This window comes from Microcebus murinus, chromosome 18, assembly GCF_040939455.1.
Source record: "Microcebus murinus isolate Inina chromosome 18, M.murinus_Inina_mat1.0, whole genome shotgun sequence".
Classification (NCBI taxonomy): Eukaryota; Metazoa; Chordata; class Mammalia; order Primates; family Cheirogaleidae; genus Microcebus; species Microcebus murinus.
Genome location: NC_134121.1, coordinates 25,083,628 through 25,102,517, shown reverse-complemented (window position 1 = coordinate 25,102,517; position 18,890 = coordinate 25,083,628). Strand labels below are relative to the sequence as shown.

At 45.6% G+C, this 18,890-nt stretch overlaps 1 protein-coding gene across 1 annotated transcript in view; it reads left to right on the top strand.

Moving 5' to 3' along the window:
• The window catches only part of ASIC2 (acid sensing ion channel subunit 2), a 251,986-nt gene that overhangs the window by 219,812 nt on the left and 13,284 nt on the right, over positions 1-18,890 (top strand). The window contains exon 4 of the mRNA XM_012791177.3: positions 17,293-17,443. Within this exon, the coding sequence (XP_012646631.1) occupies positions 17,293-17,443 (151 nt within the window). The remainder of the gene's footprint in view (positions 1-17,292; positions 17,444-18,890) is intronic.

Sequence of the window (18,890 nt, the reverse complement as noted above, 5' to 3'; positions counted from 1 at the left end):
GGGGATGCATATCCTTCTTAGGACTGAACCAGGAGGGCAGGGAAGCATGCGAGAAAATAATACCTGGGACCAAACTGCCCCCTCCATGTGAAATTAACAAGCAGATCTCACTGCAGCCACACCCCACAGTCCAGGCTGGCAGGCAGAACCCTATACCAACGACACAGACCCAAACCCAACCTGGGACTCCAGGCCCTGGGAAGGGACTGCAGAACTCGGGCGGAACCCCTGTCCAGGGGGCCTAGGGGCACTATTCAAGTGTTTAAGACCCACGGCACCAGACCTAGGGCAGATTTCGGGGACTGCATTCCACCACTTGTGTAACCTACGGCAGGTGACATGACCTCTCTTGACTCAATTTCCTTTTCTGTAGCGTAGGGGCAATAACCATAACTGATCAGACATATGCATTAGGATGTATGTGAACCTTCCAGAAATGGAGCCCCTTAGCTGGAAATTAGAGTTTCGACATAGGAATTTGCAGGGGAAGAAGATACACTTCAGTCTATGACAGATATGAATGACTGGGAGCCCCCAAAACGGGTGGCATATTTATCTTTCCGTTGCAGTCCTTCCTAATGACCAAAGCACTCATGATTATGTCTGTAAAGGGCAATGTCAGCCCAATTCCCCTGCAAAGTGTTTCAAGATGCACCCCATAGACTTTAAAATGCTGGCAGCCACACAAGACCACCAGCTCAGCCATACAAAATTGAAATCATTTAGTGAAAAAGAAGATTCTTTAAGATTGTAAAGTAGCTCTGACTCACGTAAGGCGTGTGGCCCAGTGCACCAAAGATTGCAGCGTTTCCGGGGTGGGGTGGAGGGAAGCCACCGTTTGAAGGACTAACATATAACGACAGATGGATTCTCAAAATTTGAATGAGTCCCCCCCCCATGAAAATTAATTATTTGGGGAATTGTGGAACACAGTGTGGTATTATAAACACCAAAACCAGCCTAGGTAGGAAGCAGGCACCCCAGTTGGTGCAGAGCTGAGCTGCAAGGATGGGACCCGAGAACTCACCCTCACCTCTGCAAGCCCAGTGGCTCAAGGGCGTAAGCTTTGGATTCCACATGCCATCCTTGCAGAAGGTTACAAAAGCCACATGTGTGTTAAGCCTGGAAGCATCCACCCTTCCCCCACTGAAAAGATGCAGGAAGGGGACCATAAAAAGTGACGGTTACGGCAACCGCTTGGTGCACACGGACCTGCCTGCTAGGCTGCCTGGGGCCCAGAGGGACACAGTAGAGCCTTAATCACGCAGTGTCACAGGCACAGGGAGGAAACTCCCCCAGCTCCTAAGCAGGGGGTCTGGGGTTGGTTTTGCCCTGGGGGACCCCCATGCCCACAGAAGAGTCCCAGAGGGAGAAGGCGGCTGGGGCTCATTCTGATACCTCTGCCGGGCCTCCAGATGCCTCCCTGGCGGATGGAGTGCCAGGCGTGGAGTTGTCACCGTGCTGCAGCTGCCGCTCGACCCCTAACTGGAGAATGGATGTGAGGATTAGCTGAGGCTGCGCGTGCAGGGCCCCTTGCACCTGCTGGCCACGCAGGCGTCCCCTTCCCTCTGCATGCAGGGCCGAGACCTGAAGCTTGGTGCTGGGTGGGCTGAAAACGCTCCTGCCTAGTTCAGAATCTGTCCTGGGGCTTGTGGAGGGCTCAGGTGGGGCGGGAGTGGGCAAGTGGCCGGAGGGCAGGACAGGAGGGCTGCAGAGCCCAGAGTGGCAGGTCTCCCTTCCCTGCATTCAGCTCCCCCACCACACCCACCCGGCACCCACTCGCTCACACTCCCACCCTGGACAGAAGCCACCTGCGACAAGGGGCACCCCTTCATTCCACACCCAGATATACAGAAAGTGGATTTGGAATGGAACTAAAGCCAGAAATGTAGCAAATGCATTAAGATGTGCTCCACTTTTAAAAATATCCATTATGTGAACATTCTAACCTGGACCCAACTTCCATTTCAAATACAGTCATTGAACAAAAGCAAAGTAATGAAGCTCCCATTCCAAAAGAGAGAGTGAGAGGAGGCCAATTCATGCCCCGCAAACAGACTCATGCCCCCACCCCCAATCCCCGCTCATACAAGAATGTCTCCGTTGCAGTGTAATGTAATATGTGTTAAAGGGAGGAGTGGGAGGACAGGGATCAAAGATAGGCGATTAGCCAAGGAGCAGAGGGAAGCCCCACATGGAGCTGCAGTTCCAGGAAACAGACTGCTCAGGGCTGCCCCTGTGCACCCTCTGGAGGCATCATTCGCACCTTAGTCTGTGTGAGTAGAGTCTCTTGCAGTTGTGCAGTACACGCCCTGCACAACTGTACCCGGCAGCTCTGAGATGGTCCCATTTAGCATAGAGAAAGGTCACTCCTGCCGGCCTCTACCATACTCCTCAGTTGAAGGTAGAAGTTGGTCTGAGAGGTTTTCTTAGAAAGATGAAAATGCAATCAGAAAAAGAAAGGGAGGAAGAGAAAGAGGAAGAGGAGGAGGGGGAAGGAAAATGCATTGCAGAGATGCAGTCTAGGATGCAATCGCACTTTCCAGCTTACAGAGCTGAGAGTGCTGGTCAGAGAAGGAGGCTGGGGGCATCAGGACCGCCCAGTACTATGTCCTTAGGACCCCAGGGCAGCACCAGCAAGTCAGGTGGTGGCCCTGCCTGGGCCCTAGACCAAAACAGACAAAGGCGCACTTAAGGCGCTAGCCGGGCCGGGGCGGGAGGGGCTGAAGCAGGGGCTGAGCTCTCTCTGAGAGGTGAAGTCTCGGCCCCACATCAGCCTGCAAGTGGCCAGGCCAGGCCCGCCTGGCGCCAAAGCCCCAGCTCCTTCCCGTGTGCGAGGCTGCCTCCCCACCTGCATCCCTGACCGCGTCTCCTCTCCTGGTTTCAATCAACAAATCGCACACCAGGGCAATCTGCCCAGAACACGCTTCCAGCGGCACCGATGGCACTTGCCCGAGACATTGTGTCCCGGTGAAGATGCAATTATAATGGTGCGTCGGCACGCACAGACGCACTAAAAACACTCTTCTGCCGAGGCGGCCCTTGCACTGCGGAGGTGGGGGGGAGGGCGTGAAGTTAGCAGGGGCTTTGCCCGCTAGTGATGTATAGTCACTGCGTGCGAAGGATTCACAGTGACGATTATGGAGAATTGTTCAGTCGCTCAGCTGATACGGTGTCCGCGCCATTCCCTGGGCACCCGGCGCTGCACCCGGCCTGGCACTCACCCATATGCCAGCCTTGCTGCATTGCCGGAGGCTCCCCCAACTGGGCCAGGCCTCTTTATACCTCTGTGCCTCTGCTCATGCTGTTCCCTCTACCCAGAACACCCTTCCCGCTCTTGATCTACCTAATGCACCACACAGTCTCTCTAGACTCAGCTCAGAGTGACCGCCCCTTCCATAAAGTCTTTTCTGAATCGCCCCGCGTCCCCCGTGACCCCACTACTCCGTCTGTACTTTATTACCCACTGTAGCACTTGCTTGGCTACATGTGCTGCTGTTCTTTCTAGCGGGTGAGCCCCAGGGGTGTAGGGACCCCATCTTTTTCATCGTCACAGTCTGAATTCCTAGCAGTGTTCCTGGAACAGATTAGGTGCTTAATAAACAGTTATTAGACATGTGGAAGGTGGGTGGGTGGTGGATGGATGGATGGATGGATGGGTGGGTGGAAACACAAGGGCAGAGGCTGTGTCTGCCCCATGACATCAAAACTGAAAGGATTCTTGTAGGGCCCCAGAGGCATGTCCGGAGGCAGCAAAGCTCAAGGTGAAAGTCGTGTTAAAATGAGGCAAGTTATAGTCTTTCAAAAAAAAACAACTTCTTGCTTTTTTGCATAACTAATTCACATTTTCTGCTCTTGTCACATTGTCTCCCACTCGTAGACATTTTTGCAATAGATATGAGCTTATTATTTTATTAGTCACAAACCACAGGTAGTTCACTTTTTAAATTAATTCATGTTGCCCGTTAAAGTGCTACATCAGCTACTACTGCTACCGAGTTTCCAGCCAGCACAACAAATAACCGTGTGTGATCCCAGCGCAGGCACAGGGCGCGCCTGAATGCTGATGGGGTGGCTCCCTGCGCGGTCCGATGGTCCCAGTGACAGTCGGGGGGCTCCTTCCTTCACAGGACAGCAGGGCGTGGCTACTGCTCCTGCAGTGAAATCATGTTGAGCACATTCAGTGTTTTATGTAATACATAATAAGTTTTGTCTGTTCTGGGTGAATATTGAGCCATGTGTGGTTTGATGGTTTTCTACGCATGAAGCCTCCCAAAATGGAACATTTCCTCTCATTTCCAATTTCAATCAGATGACAGCGTGTAGATGAGGGCTAAGGCTGTATCTGTGATTGATTGGTGATGTCTGCCATATGGCGAGGACGGGGAGGGGGAGAAGTGCTGTGGTTTGCCTTAGAGAGCAGCCACCACCTGGAGTGTTCTACCATTCAAGATGATCTATTCTGAACTCGGATGCTGCAGATGAGAACGCTGAGTCTCCTAGAGGGGGAACCAGGTTAACAGCAGAGCCAAGACTGGGGTGTCCCCTGGCTCCCAATCTGTAGCCCTGCGGTCAGACAGACCCGGGGTGGAATCCTGCCTCTGCCTCTTCTTAGCAGTGTGGCATCAGGCAAGATACTGAGGTTTGCTCGTCTGTAAAACGGGGATGATATTCACCACCTGCAAGGTTGCTGTAAGAACTAAACTGTTCAATGGATCGAATCACTATTTCCCATATTGGGGTCTGAAGAACACATGTTCCCGTCTCTCAAATCTCTGCGACAGCCTTCACCCACCCACTTACCCAATAATTCCCTCTGTTTCCGGTGGCCCCCACCCTGCTGTGGTCTATTGCGTCTTTGGGCAAAGCAGAGCAAGGTGGATGTGAAGGGCACAGACTGCTTGGTTCCAACCCCAGCTCGGCCGCCCACTCCTCATGTGACCAGGGCTATGTAACCTCGCTGGGCTCCAATCTCACCAGTTCTTATCAATGGAGATAACAAAAGTACCAATCCCACACGGCTGTGACGAGGTTGCAATGAGCCAGTCCTAGTAAAATGCTTAGAACTGGCACATAGTAAGGGGTCAATAAATATCGGCTGTGTTTATATCATCTCTCAGCGTAAAGTCAGTCTTTTGGGCAGTGTGTAGTCACCCTAATCTCCCAGGGTCATTGTGAGGATGAAAAGAGGAGATATTTTTAAAGCACCAACTGGCAGGTGTTATTATTGCTCAGTCTCTGAACAGTGACTCCCGCTTAGTCCTGATCTCTTCTTTTCCGCTTTGACCTTGCGGGTTGAACCCTCACTGAAGGCAGGCAGGGCAGGGGGAGGGTGTCCTGCTGCTTCTGTGCAGCCTGCAAGGGACAAGTGTCCCCTGAGACCCCATTGCTGCCTCTGTTACCGGCTGATTGGTGGGTTTGATGTTAGTGTTTTATTTGATTTTCAAATTGTTTTAAAGGGGCGCAATATAATCATTTGTGAACACACTTAAATCATTCAGCAGGATGCAGTAAAAACATCAAACCGAAAATTATGGCTCGAAAAGCAGGCTGATTTCTCCTCCATCTAAGTGGGCAAGACTGAAGTTCAAGCTTATAGTGGAAGATGGGAAAAAGAGGGGAGCTCAGAGGCATGAGAAACAGGAGGACCTCACAGGGCCACCTGATCCTAGAACCTGGGCCTCTCAGAGCACAGTGCCCCTTACGGATGGGACCCAGAGGCCCAGAGAGGTTGAGTGTCATGCCCGAGGTCACGCAGGAAAACCCGGCCATGGGCTAGTCCAGGACTCAGATGTGATCCAGTGCTGAGCCTACTTTAATACAGAGCCCATGGGGACCAGCACGGACCCTCTACTCCTGCCTGGTTTAGAGGGGACAGTCCCATGTGCTTGTCCTCTGCACTTGGACTGGGAAAAAGCAGGGTAAGGAAATTCACTTATTCATTCATTTATTCAACAAAGTGTCAAGCATCTACTATGTGCCAGACTCTGAGGTCCAGTGAGCAGGAAGAGATATGGGTCTGTCCTGAGAGGGGGGTGCCAATTAGGACAGGCAAGTGGGAACCAGCCACCAGCCTGACACCTTAAATGAAGGGCTTTCATAAGAGCTTCCCTAACCTAAAGACTTAGACTCAAAAAAATGCCTGTAAACACTGTGCAAGGTGCTTCCATGACCCTTGTCTCATTTAACCCTCAGGAAGTCCTAGCAGTTGCACATCATTATCTCTGTTTTGCACTTAAGGAAACTGAGGCCCAGAGTAGTTAGGCAACTTGACCAAGACCACACAGCCTGTCAGTGTTGGGGCCAGGCTCTTCCTACTCCCCCCGGGCTGTGCATGTTGGGGGAGGCGGGAAAGAACAGGCCCCCGGGATCTAGGCATGTACCCCAAGATGGTAGCATGAAGGACTCAGGCAAACAGGAGCCCCTCAAGAGCAAGTACCCTGTTTTGCTCATTTCTCGAGCCCCAGTGCCTGACCCTGTGCCTGACACATGCTAGGAGTTAATGAAGTGCTCAGTTCAACTGAGCAAGACCACTGGGCCTGCTGGGCAAGCAAAAGCCCTTCTGAGGCCCCCAATAAAGTAACAGCCCAGAGTGCACCCCCATTCCCGCTCCCTGCACCCCCAGAGGCCACCTCCCTCAGGCTGAGTATTGCCTTGTCCAGGCGAGCTTTGCTGAGCAAGCCGATCGGCCCTTTGTGCATTCTGTAAGACAGCTTGCAAAGGGGACTGTCTGCCGCCACCCTCAAGGCGGTTTTTCCTGGAGCCAAGGCTTTCCGCTGGCTCGGAGCCAGGGTCACACTGGCCTTGTCTTGATCCGTTTCTCTAGACACAGGAAGGGAAGAAAACACGTTCCGAGCCAAATGTTTAGACCAGACGAATCATCTGAGAGCAGCCCACCCACTTACCGCCCTCTGTCCTGGATTGTACTGAGATGCACAGACTGACTCAAAGACCTTGAAAACTCCAAAAGTTTAGCAGCTATCTGGTCCAGACCCCTGGCTCCTTGGAGCAGATAGGTAAGGCTCAGAGAGGTGGCAGTTCCTGCCCCACCAGTGCTCATGATGCCACCTGCATTGCATTGCTGGCACCACCATGAAGAAGTGATCAAAAATCCTGGATACTGACTTTCCTGTCAATAACACGCAGATAGAGATCTCAGAGAAGACTTCAAAAGTCACCCAAAACAAGCGGGTGCCACGGATCACCAGAGTGTGTTTCTGGGTTACTGATGCAAAGGTGTCGCCAAGTGGGCTCCGGCCACTGCCCACTGGACTCCAGGAACTGACTCCCTGGGCGGGGAGACAGGACAGCAACACCGACTCAGAGAGCGACCGTGGCTTCAGCGTACTCAGCGTCTCTCGTGCATCACGCACGCTTGGAGATGGTCCATCTTGTTACACAACAAGGAAGAAAAAATATCTTAACATCCAGCTTTAGAATTTCTCTTAAGGAGGAAACTGCCTTTCTTTGGGAAAATACTATGATAAAATGAGACTCTGTGGGAAAAGATGTTGCCAACTGCCAAGACTTTAGAATATGATGAAACTGCTTAGGAGTATGTTTGTTTTGGGGTTGTTTTTTTTTGGTTTTTTTTTTTTGAGACAGGGTCTCACTCTGTCACCTGGGCTAGAGTACCGTGGTATCATCATAGCTCACAGCAACCTCCAATTCCTGGGCTCAAGGGATCCTCTTGCCCCAGCCCCCGAGTAGCTGGGACTACAGGCATGAGCCATGACACCCAGCTAATTTTTCTATTTTTTGTAGAGATGGGGTCTCGCTGTTGCTCAGGCTGGTCTTGAACTCCTGGCCTCAAGCGATCCTCCCGAGTCAGCCTCCCAAAGTACTAAGATTATAGGCATGAGCCTCCACGCCTGGCCAGGAGTATGTTGCTTGTGCTCCTGGAAAGGTAGGAGAGCACATGAGGAGAGAGAAACGAGAAAAGGATGGGGAGGGGCCAGCAGCAGGTGAAGCGAAGGAGCAGGAAAGTCCAGCGGAAGGTTCTGGTTTGCTCTGATGTAGCCGCATGTTCTAATGCCTCTGGCAAGTGGGCTTTCCGAAGTTTTGTGTCGGGTCCAGATGTCAGCCGAGGGTGGTAGCTGGGTTACACGCACCCTACCGTGTCCCAAACTCCCAGCAGCCCTCTCAAGTAGCTCCTGCCTCAGGGTGATTCTCATCAGAAGGGAAGGTCAGAGAGGCTCAGTAGTCTGCCCAAGGTCCCCCAGCTTAGTGAGCGGCAGTGCCGGGATTCAAAGCCAGCTTAGCCTTGAGCACAAAGCAGGTGCTCTTAGCATGGGCATTCCCAGCAGAAGACGGGCCAGGATCTCAGCCACGTGGGAAAGGGGAGGGATTTGGTACAGGCAAGCGTTGCTGACACAGGTGGGCGTCAGGTGGGTGTCAGGTGAGCCAGGTGCGCAGCCAGTGGCTATGAGACCAGCTCGGTGGGTGTCCCTCCTTGTCTCCTCTTCCCTCCTCTTGTGCCTTCCTACCCTTTCCAGGAGCAGAAGCAACCTATTCTTCCACAGTTCTGCCCTCCTCCCAGCATTCCCTCAGGGCACCCCCCAAGCCAAGCCTCAGAGTGTGGGCTGGGGACATTAGGAGGCGGTGGCCAGGCGTGGCCCGACTCCCCGGGGCAGCTGTGCTGGCTGCAGCGCCACCTGCTGGTGTGGCTGGGAACGCCAGTGGTTGAGGAACAGCAAGAGGATGGATGTCCCTAGGCAGGTTAGGAGCAAACAGCAGCTTCTCTCTATAAAATGAAGGCGACTGTTGAGAGAAGCTTCAGTATACAGTGCAGCGATAAAAGGCAAGCACCAGGGGATTCAATCACAAAAGTTCTGAGTTCCTTGTTCCGTTGGTAAATTGGAGCAAGTACCAAACCGCCAGTTCGATGGCGCAACGGAGCAAGAGCAGGGGAGGGAGAGTTGTCAGGTACATGCAGGAAGGCCTCCAGGCTCGGTCCTGGGTGCCCCCTCTCTCCCTGGGCTGGCTCCCCCCGGTTCTCATGCACTGATGACTCCCACGCGCACGTCTCTCACCCAGACCACACTCCCTGCTCCACACAAACAGACCCAGCTGCCTGGCGACGTCTCGACTTGGATGTCTGAATGGGGCAGGGGCCTTTCACACAAGAAACCCAACTCAAAATAATTTAAGCCAAAAAGGGCAGCCATGTGCTGGCCTATAGAGCCAACTTGTAAAGAGAACAGAGGTGGAGCAGGGCTATTTGTTGAATAAAGGGAAGGGTAGAACAACATGAAGGAGTTTATTAAGGAAGGGGGATGAGAACTAAGTCTTGGGGGGCACCTGCTCTGCTGGGCTCTGAACTCACCTTATTTAATCAGACGAGGAGTCTAAAAGCTGGGTCTGGTCAACAGGGGCTGTGTAGCTTGTCCGAAGTCACACAGCTAGCCCAGGGAAAGAGTGGAGTTCAAGGTTCTGTCTGGGTCATTCCCTTGTCTCAAATTCTCAAATTAGAATAGTAGATTTAGAGTCTATGATTACACATAGCGGCTTAAGGAACCCTGGAAGTCATCTCATCCAACTGTATACCCAATGCCTGAATCTCTCTCTTCCCATCCCAAGTATTGTGTAGTTTCTACTTGAACAGCCCTGGTGATGGGGAACTCACTCCCAAGACAGGGATTTTATTATTGAATTATACAGTGGATTAGAAAGTTCTTCCTTATGTTGAGCCAGAATGTATCCAATGCACATAATGTGCCTGCCACAGTGCCTGCAACATCAATAGATGTTATTATCATCCCACATCCTTTATTACAACTATTCTTGTCTCTATCATTCCCCTGGGATGGCGGAAAACAAATTCAATTCTTCTTGCCTGAGACAGTCCTTCAGATATCTGAAGACAATGCTTCAGTGTCCCCCTGAGGCTATGCCTGCCCGGGATAAACAAATACTCCAACCCACTTTCAGACACTCATTGGTAAGCAAGAGTCAGTGCTGAGCACGCTGTAATTTTCCAGCTGCTGTTGCATGTGAGCTTCAAAGAAGCTGATGGAACAAGTGACGAACGTGCCACAGCAGGGTCGGCGGGGTTTCTGAGTCATGACCTCTGCAACCAAAAAGGGGGAAGTGGCTGACCCTGAACAAACCTTGGCCCCTCACCAGAGCCTCACCAGCTACGTTCGTTGTCCTCCCATTGCAGGAACCTGTCTTCATAGAAGGAAAAGGAATGCCTACTCGACGTTAATTTTTATCATTTTAGACCCCAGAATTATGCCAAAAGGCATAATTCATCCTCCCCACATCCAGACTGTGTGTTTATGCATCCAGAATTGAACCATATGGGGGACCCCATCCATTCTAAATCATAAAATAGCAACTCTCTAATGGGCCTTGGAGGTAGTCCACCCCCAATTGCTTCCTATTTTCAGACACGAAAACTAAGGTCCAGAGGGGAACAGTGACTTCTTCAAGGTCACATAGGAAATCTCTGTGAAACCCTGGTCAGCTCATAAACTGAAAAGAACAAAGATGAGAGAGTAAAGCAAACCCTCATGGCAAAGGAAGAACAGAGCAGTGAGACCCCCCCCCCAAAAAAAAAAGATGGCGGGAAGAGGTCTCAAAAGTCCTCCTTGGAGTGTCTTTCCATCCCTCCCCTCGGTTTCCAGGCTAGGTGGGGGCAATGTAGTACCATGTGACAAGCCCAAATTTGGACTCAGAAATCTGCTGGCTCTGTCACTCACCAGGTGTGTGGTCTTGCATAGGCTACTTCAGCTTTCTGAAACTCAGTTTTCTCATCAATAAAATGAGAATGGGAGCACCTCAAAATCAAACCAGTACAGAGGCTTTCAGGTTCCAGTAATGGTGGAGTAGCTAATAACAGAGTAACCCTCCTGGAAATAGCGACCAAACTCTGGACAAAATACATTAAAACCACTACTGACGGCACTAGAAACAGACTAAAAGAAGGCAAAAACTGGAAGGTACACATTTATCTACCTGACCTCTCCCTCCAGGGCATTTCAAAGTTCTAAGGGAATTCGAGGGATAGAGCTCACCCAGAAATCAGCAGGCATGAGGTTAAAGAGCCAGAAATTAGAATTCAGGTTCCCAGAAAGACTGAAATTGGGAGAGAACATCCTAGAAAGAAGGAGAAGCCCCTAAATTTTTATATAAACATCCCTAAAATCCTAGGCTGAACCCTGCACTGCATATGGATGGAAAGAGACTTCGAGAAGCCCAGGAGGAAAACAGCAGTGGAAAGAGCTGAGCAATAATTTCAGCAGCCACCACTGCAGGGGAGAAAGAGTTTGTACTTTAAGTTCCACCACATTAGAAAGACTTGATAAACAACTCAGGCTTTCCATTGAAACCCCAGAAGTGTCATTCCTTTGGAGTTAAGATAATGTCCCAAGACCAAGGGCTACACCCCAGAACTAAAGGCAAAACTAAAATATATCCACCTTTAAACAAAGACTTAAAAAGTGCCTCCACCAAAATCAATGTAATTCATCATTATTTGAACTACCTGCTAGAACAAAACTCTACATTATTCAAAAGAAAATAGCCTATCCAATAGTTATCCACAATGTCCAATATACAATAAAAAATGACTCTGTCTTCCAGTACACAATCAAAAACTACTAGACACATGAAGAAAGAGTGGAAATATGAAAAGAAAAGGAAACAATCAGTAAAAATAGATCTACAGATAACCCCAGTGTTGGAATTGGAAAACAGTAACTTTATAATAACAATGATAAACATGTTAAATTATCACAGGAAAAAAATGTAAATAATGAGAAACATTTAGTCAAGATATGGAAACATTTCTTAAAAACCAAATGGAGGCCAGGTGTAGTGACTCATGCCTGTAATCCTAGCACTCTGGGAGGCTGAGGCGGGTGGATCTCTCAAGGTCAGGAGTTTGAAACCAGCCTGAGCAAGAGCAAGACCCCGTCTCTACTATAAATAGAAAGAAATTAATTGGCCAACTGAAAATATATAGAGAAAAAATTAGCCAGGCACAGTGGTGCATGCCTATAGTCCCAGCTACTTGGGAGGCTGAGGCAGAAGGATTGCTTGAGCCCAGGAGTTTGAGGCTGCTATGAGTTAGGCTGATGGCACGGCACTCTAGCCTGGGCAACAGAGTGAGACTCTGTCTCAAAAAAAAAAAGGAAAAAAGAAACCAAATGGAAGTCCTAGAACTGAAAAATACAATATCTAAATTTACAACTTGTAGTATGGGATCAGTAGAAAATGAGATACAAAACAATAAATGGATGTCAAACTTGAAGACAGGCTTATAGAAATTATCCAAATGAGACACAAATTTAAAAAAGACGAATGAAAGTGAACAGAGCCACAATGACTTGTGGAACCATATCAAGTAGTCCAACATGGGTATAATTGGTATCCCAATGAGGAGAGACAAAATAGGACAAAAAAGTAATTGAAGAAATATTGGCTAGTATTTTACCAAATTTGTTCAAAATAATCATTCCACAGATCCAGGATTCTCAGTAATCCCCAAGCAGGATAACTACAAAGAAAACCACACCTAGGCATGATAATGCTTTAAATCCTGAAAGCCAAAAATGGAGAGAAAATCTCAAAAGCAGCCAGAGGGAGAAAAAAAGACATAATATATGCAAGGGAGCAATAAAAGAAATTATGACTGAGTCTCAACAGAAACAATGGAACCAGAAGACAGAGAAATAAAGTATTGGAAATGCTGGAAGAAAACACTTAACAACTTACCTACAGCCAAAATATATTTCAAAAATAAAGACAGGACTAAGACATTGTACATATAAATGAAAACTAAGAAAATTTGCCACAAGTAAACCTACTCTATAAGAAATGCTCCAGGAAGTTCTTCAGCCTGAAGGGAAATAACATCAAATGAAAAATTGAGATCTACAAGAACAACGATGAAAAATTAAAATGGTGTATATATGTAGGTAAATAAAAATTACAAGTTTTCTTTCTTTTGTTAGCTTCCTTAAAAGTCAGTGGGTTGCTTAACACAAAAAATAATAACAGTGTATTATAGTGTTTATAGCAGATGTAAACGTAAAATACATGACAGCAATACCATAAAGGACAGAGGAAGTGTAAATAGAATTGTATGTGAACTTGTATAATATTAATTCAAGGTATATAGTGATAAGTTAGGAATTAATATCATAAATCCTAGAGCAACAACTAAAAATAATAATACAAAGAGGCATAAATCAAAATCAGTAGAAGAGATAAAACGAAGTACTAAAATAATACTCAATTAACCCAAAAGGTATCAGTAAAGGGTGGGCACCGTGGCTCACATTTGTAATCCTAGCACTGTGTGAGGCCAAGGCAGGAGAATCACTTGAGCTCAGGAATTTGAGACCAGCCTGAGCAAGAGCAAGACTCTGTCTCTACTAAAAATAGAAAAAAAATTAGCCAGGCATGGTGGTGCATGCCTGTAGTCCCAGCTACTTGGGAGGCTGAGACAGGAGGATCACATGAGCCCAGGAGTTTGAGGTTGCTGTGAGTTAGGCTGATGCCATGGCACTCTAGCCCAGGTAACAGAGCAAGACAGTTTTTAAAAAAAGGGGGGGAGGGGGTATCAGGAAAGTGAGAACAAAAGAAGAAATAGCAATGGAGACAAATAGGAAACAAAGAACAACATGCTAACTTCAGCCCAACCACATCAAGAATTACATTAACTGTAAATAGATCAAGCCCTCCAATTAAAAGGCAGAGATTGTCAGATAGGGTAAAACAGCAATAGTCAAATAGATGTACCTTAAAAACACACTCAAAAATAGATGAACCTTAAATATATAAAGATTCTGAAAGTTGAAAACTAAAAGAGTGGGTTAAAATCAAAGTAATGGACAAAAAAAGATAAACAATAAGCATAATACAGCTGCTATATCTATATAACTCAAAGTAAACTTCAAGACAAGAATATTGCATGAGATAAAAAGGGTTATTTCACAATGATAACAGGATCGATTCATCAAGAAGATGTAACAATTCTAAATATGTATGTGCCTAATGATACGTTTCAAAAATAGACAAAGCAAAAATTGGCAAAACTAAAGGGAGAAATAGACAAATCCATAGTCATAGAGACTTCAACACTCCTCACTCAGTAATTGATGAATAAGTAGAAAAAAATCAGTAAAGATAATAGAAGATTTGAGCAACATTATCAAACAATTTAACCTAATTGCCTTTTATAAAACACTATACCAGCAGTTACAGAATACTTTTCAAGTACACATAGAATATTCACCAAAATAGAACATATGCTGGACCACAAAATAAATCTCAATAAATTTGAAAGGGATGAAACTATGGGAAGGATATTTTCTGAATAAAGTATAACTAAATTAAAAATCATTAACAATAAGAAAAAATAGAGAGAACACAAGTTACCAATATCAGGAATGAAAAAACATTGCTATAGATTCTACAGACATTAAAAAATGATAAGGAAATATTATATACAACTTTATATATTCAAAAATTTAGATGAAATTAACACATTTTTTGGAAAAAAACACAAGTTACCAAAACTAGCACAAGAATAAAATTAAAAATCTGAATATCTCTATATCTATTAAAGAAACTGAATTCATAATTAAAAATCTTCACATGCACACACACAACCACCAGGCTTAGATAGCTTTGCTGGTAAATTCTACCAAACATTTAAGTTAGAAATGATACCAAGTCCACACAAACTCAGAAGAGAAAGAGGAAACACTTCATAACTCTTTTTATGAGATCAGCATAATCTCAATACCAATATTTGACAAGGATATTAAAAGAGAAGTAAATATAATATCTGTCATGAACATAGGTACAAAATATCCTCCATAAAATATTAGTAAATTGAATAGAGCAATATATAAAGAGAAAAAATAAATCATGACTAAGTGGGATCTGTCCCAGAAATGCAAGGTGATCAATGGATCACCTTGCAATGGATTGATCTGTGGATCAATCAATATCAGTAAACATATTAACAGTCTAGATACAAAATACTGTGATCATCTCAATAGAAGCAGAAAACTTCTATTGATCATCTCACTAGAAGCAGAAAGCACATTTGCCAAAACATAGTACCCATCGATGATTTAAAACTCTTAGCAAATTAACAGAAATAGGACAGAACTTCCTCAATCTGACAAAGGGCATCTAAGAAAAATATATACCTGACATATTTAATGGTGAAGTAATGAACACTTTCTTCCTAAGATCAGGAAAAAGGTGAAGATATTCTCCCTCTCCACTTTTTTCCAACATTATAGTAGAGTTTCTAGTCAATGCAGCAAGGCAAGAAAAAGAAATTTAAAGAATGAAGACTAGAAATGAAGAAATAAAACTCAGCAATAAAAAAGAATAAACTACTAATACATGGAAGAACATGAATGCATCTCAAAAGCATTATGCTGGGAGAAAGAAGCCAGACACAAAGGAATATATACTGCATGATTTTATTTAGAAAAAATACTAGACAGGGAAAACTAGCTTATGATGACAGAAAACAGATCAATGGTTGCCTGAGGGTTATGAGGAAGGGAGCGACTGCCAATAGGGAAATTTTGGGGGTTCGTGAAAATGTTTTGTCTTGATTAGGGTAGTCATTACAAGAGTCTATTTATAAAAACTAATGGAATTATACATTAAAATTGATGCATTTTATTATATATAAATTATATCTTAATGAAGTTGATTTCAAAAGGAGGAAAAACAGATGCCATTAAGAAAATGAGAAGGTAAGTTACAGGCTATGTGAAGCATAGAGAAAATATTTGCAATACACATATCTGACAAAGGACTTGAATCCAGAATATATGGAGAAGTCTTACAACTCAATGATAAAAATAAACAAGTTTTGTAATGGGCAAAAGACACGAACAGACACTTCACAAAAGATAACATATGAATGGCCAATAAACACACAAAATTGTGCTCAAAGTCATCCATCATCAGGGAACTACTTATAGAAATAAGTTACAACTATACACCTAAGCAAATGGCTAAAATTAAAAAGATGGACAAAGTCATGATTTGGCATAGATGTGGAGTACCTAGCACTCTCATATACCACTAGTGGGAATACAAAATAGTAGAACCACTTTAGAGAACAGTTGGGTAGTTTTTTTATAGAGGTGTACCTACACTTATGAGCCAGCTCTTCCACTCCTAACCATTTACTCAAGAGAAATTAAAATATATGTCCACAAAATGGCTTATACATAAATATTTGTAGGGGCTTTTTCATAATTACCAAAAACTGGAAACCATCCAAATGCCATCATCAATTGTAGTGTATTCACACACTGGAAACCCATTCAGCAATAGAGAGGAACTCAAAGCACACGACCACGTGGATAACCCTCAAAAACATTACATTGAATGAGAGGAAACAGACACAGAAGGGCACATAGTGTAAGCTTTCATTTACAGGAAGTTTGGGAATAGGCAAAGCCAACTTATGGTAATAGAATTCATAACTGTATTACCTGGGCAGGTTGGAAACTGACTGCAAAGAGACAAGAAAGAACTCTCTGGGTGATAAATTGTCATATTTTGGTTGGTATGGTAGCTACCTAGGTGTGTACATTTGCCAGAACGCGCCGTGCTGTGCTCTTAAATCTTGTGTATTTTATTATATTGTTTATTCTTCAATCTTAAAAAATGGTATAAAGGACTTAACTTGGTGCTTAACACACAGTAAATGCTCAACAACCATTTAGTTTCCTCATTCTTCACCCCCCCACCCCATTCCCTCCAGGCAAGAACCATAGATGTTAGAAGAAAAGTTATGGTCACTGGACCTCTGAGAATAGGAGTGTCATTTTCTCCAAAGGGGTACATCCACGGCATATACTGGAGAGCCGCTCTAGTCCAGGACAAGGATTGTGAATAACAGTGATTGTGCCTTAAGCCATTGCATCCCAAATCCTCCTCTGGGTTTTGTCCCCCAGGTCTAGGTCTGGGGTTCCAATGTCTCAAGCCAAGAGGGTAGAATCGAGTTGGGTCATTCCAAGAGATGTGAGGTGACAAAGTGCGCAATGGGAAGACATGTGGCATGGTAAGAGGCTCTGAGAGGAGAACAGCATTCATGGGAAGGTTATAAAAGATAAGGTAGGAAAACTAGTTCTCAGAGCCAGATGTTGACGGCCTATAAGGTTAATGGTATTTAGATTGTCATGTAGTAGATGCTGAATAATTGTTTGTTGATTGAATAAGTGAATGAATGAGCCACTGAGTCTGTTGAGGCTGAACAAGCAGTAGGGTTGACCGCCACCCCTTCTTCCTGTCTTGCAGCTCACATACCTGCCTCCACCCTGGGGTGAGTGCCGATCTTCAGAGATGGGACTCGACTTCTTTCCTGTTTACAGTATCACCGCCTGTAGGATTGACTGTGAGACTCGCTACATCGTGGAAAACTGCAACTGCCGCATGGTCCACATGCCAGGTCGGTGCCAGGGCAGGGGTGGCCGCAGGGACCTGCCTGGGACCACCTGGGACCTTCTTTGCATGCCTCACCCTGATGGGAAACACTTCACGATTCCACTACATTCCACTAGGACCCAAAGGGATGCTGTTGTGGGAAGACCCTGTTATTTGGTGCCTAAACATTTAGACGGAAGATAGAAACATCCAGTCCATGAACAAAGGCAGCGTCCTGGGGTCCAGAAGTGTCCAGTGTTTGGAGAACATTCATCCCAATGTTCAGTGTTTGCCAATTGTTTGTTGCTCTTACCTTCTAGAGTCTAGTGTCCCAATAACTGGATGTTTGCAATTCTTGCATCCCAGCGTGGTACATGTTTGAGCATCCAGATGTTTGTTGCTTTCATCCAGATGTTTGCTTCTTCCATCCAACTATCTAGCACTCTTTCAAGTGAGGCAAAAGTCTAGTAGCCAGCAAATAAATGTGCGTGCGTGTACTGACACTTCTGTTGTCAGACCCGATAATGCATGTAGCCCTCTCATTAGAGGCTGTTGGCATGTCAGAGGTGGAAGTGCAGGGTGGGGAGCTGGTTTGGGCAGGAAGAGCTTGGTGTTGCAGCGTGGAAGGAGACGGGCTGAAGGCAGAGGCCTTGCCTTCTAATTCAGGCTCCTCTACTCACTTACTGGGTCACCTGGCACAAGTTACTAAACTTCTCTGTTCTCACCTTCTTATCTTTAAAACATAATCATTCATTGTTATGGGAATAAAATTAGGCTAGGATATAAGAATGCTTTGTAAACTGCAAAAGGCAGTGGTTGGTATAGTAGCACATGGGAAGAGGAAACCGAAAGTCATGTTGACTAGAGACCTACTATGTGCCAGGAACCTTGCTATAATATTTCATGGCTATTTATATTTCATGGTTATATCATAGTTATTTAAGTTGAACTAAATCCTTATATTGGACATTTAGCTCATTACCAATTGTTTTCTGTTATAACCCAGGCTGAAATGAATATGCTTATAGCTAAATTCTGAATTATTTCATTATTAATCAGTAATTTCTTAGTAATCTAAGATTAGAATTATTGATCTTTAAAGTTGTGTCTAACAAAAAGCCTTTCCCAATATGATTAAGGTTACCAACCTTGACATGGGGAGATTATTCCAGAAGTCCCAACCTAATCACATGGGTCCTTAAAGTTAACATCCTTCTTCCAGCTAGGGTCAGAGGGAGATGTGCCTATAATAGAAGGGCCAGAGAGATGCGATTTTGTTCACTTTGAAGAGGGAGGGTAACCAATGCATGTAAGTGGCCAATGAATGTGGAAATGGCCTCTAGAAGCCAGAAAGGGCAAGGAGATGCATGCTCCCCTAGAGCCTCCAGAAAAAAAACACAGAGCTCCCAAAACCTTGATTCTGGCCCAATGCGACCTGTGTCTGACTTCTGATCTGAAAAACTGTAAGATAA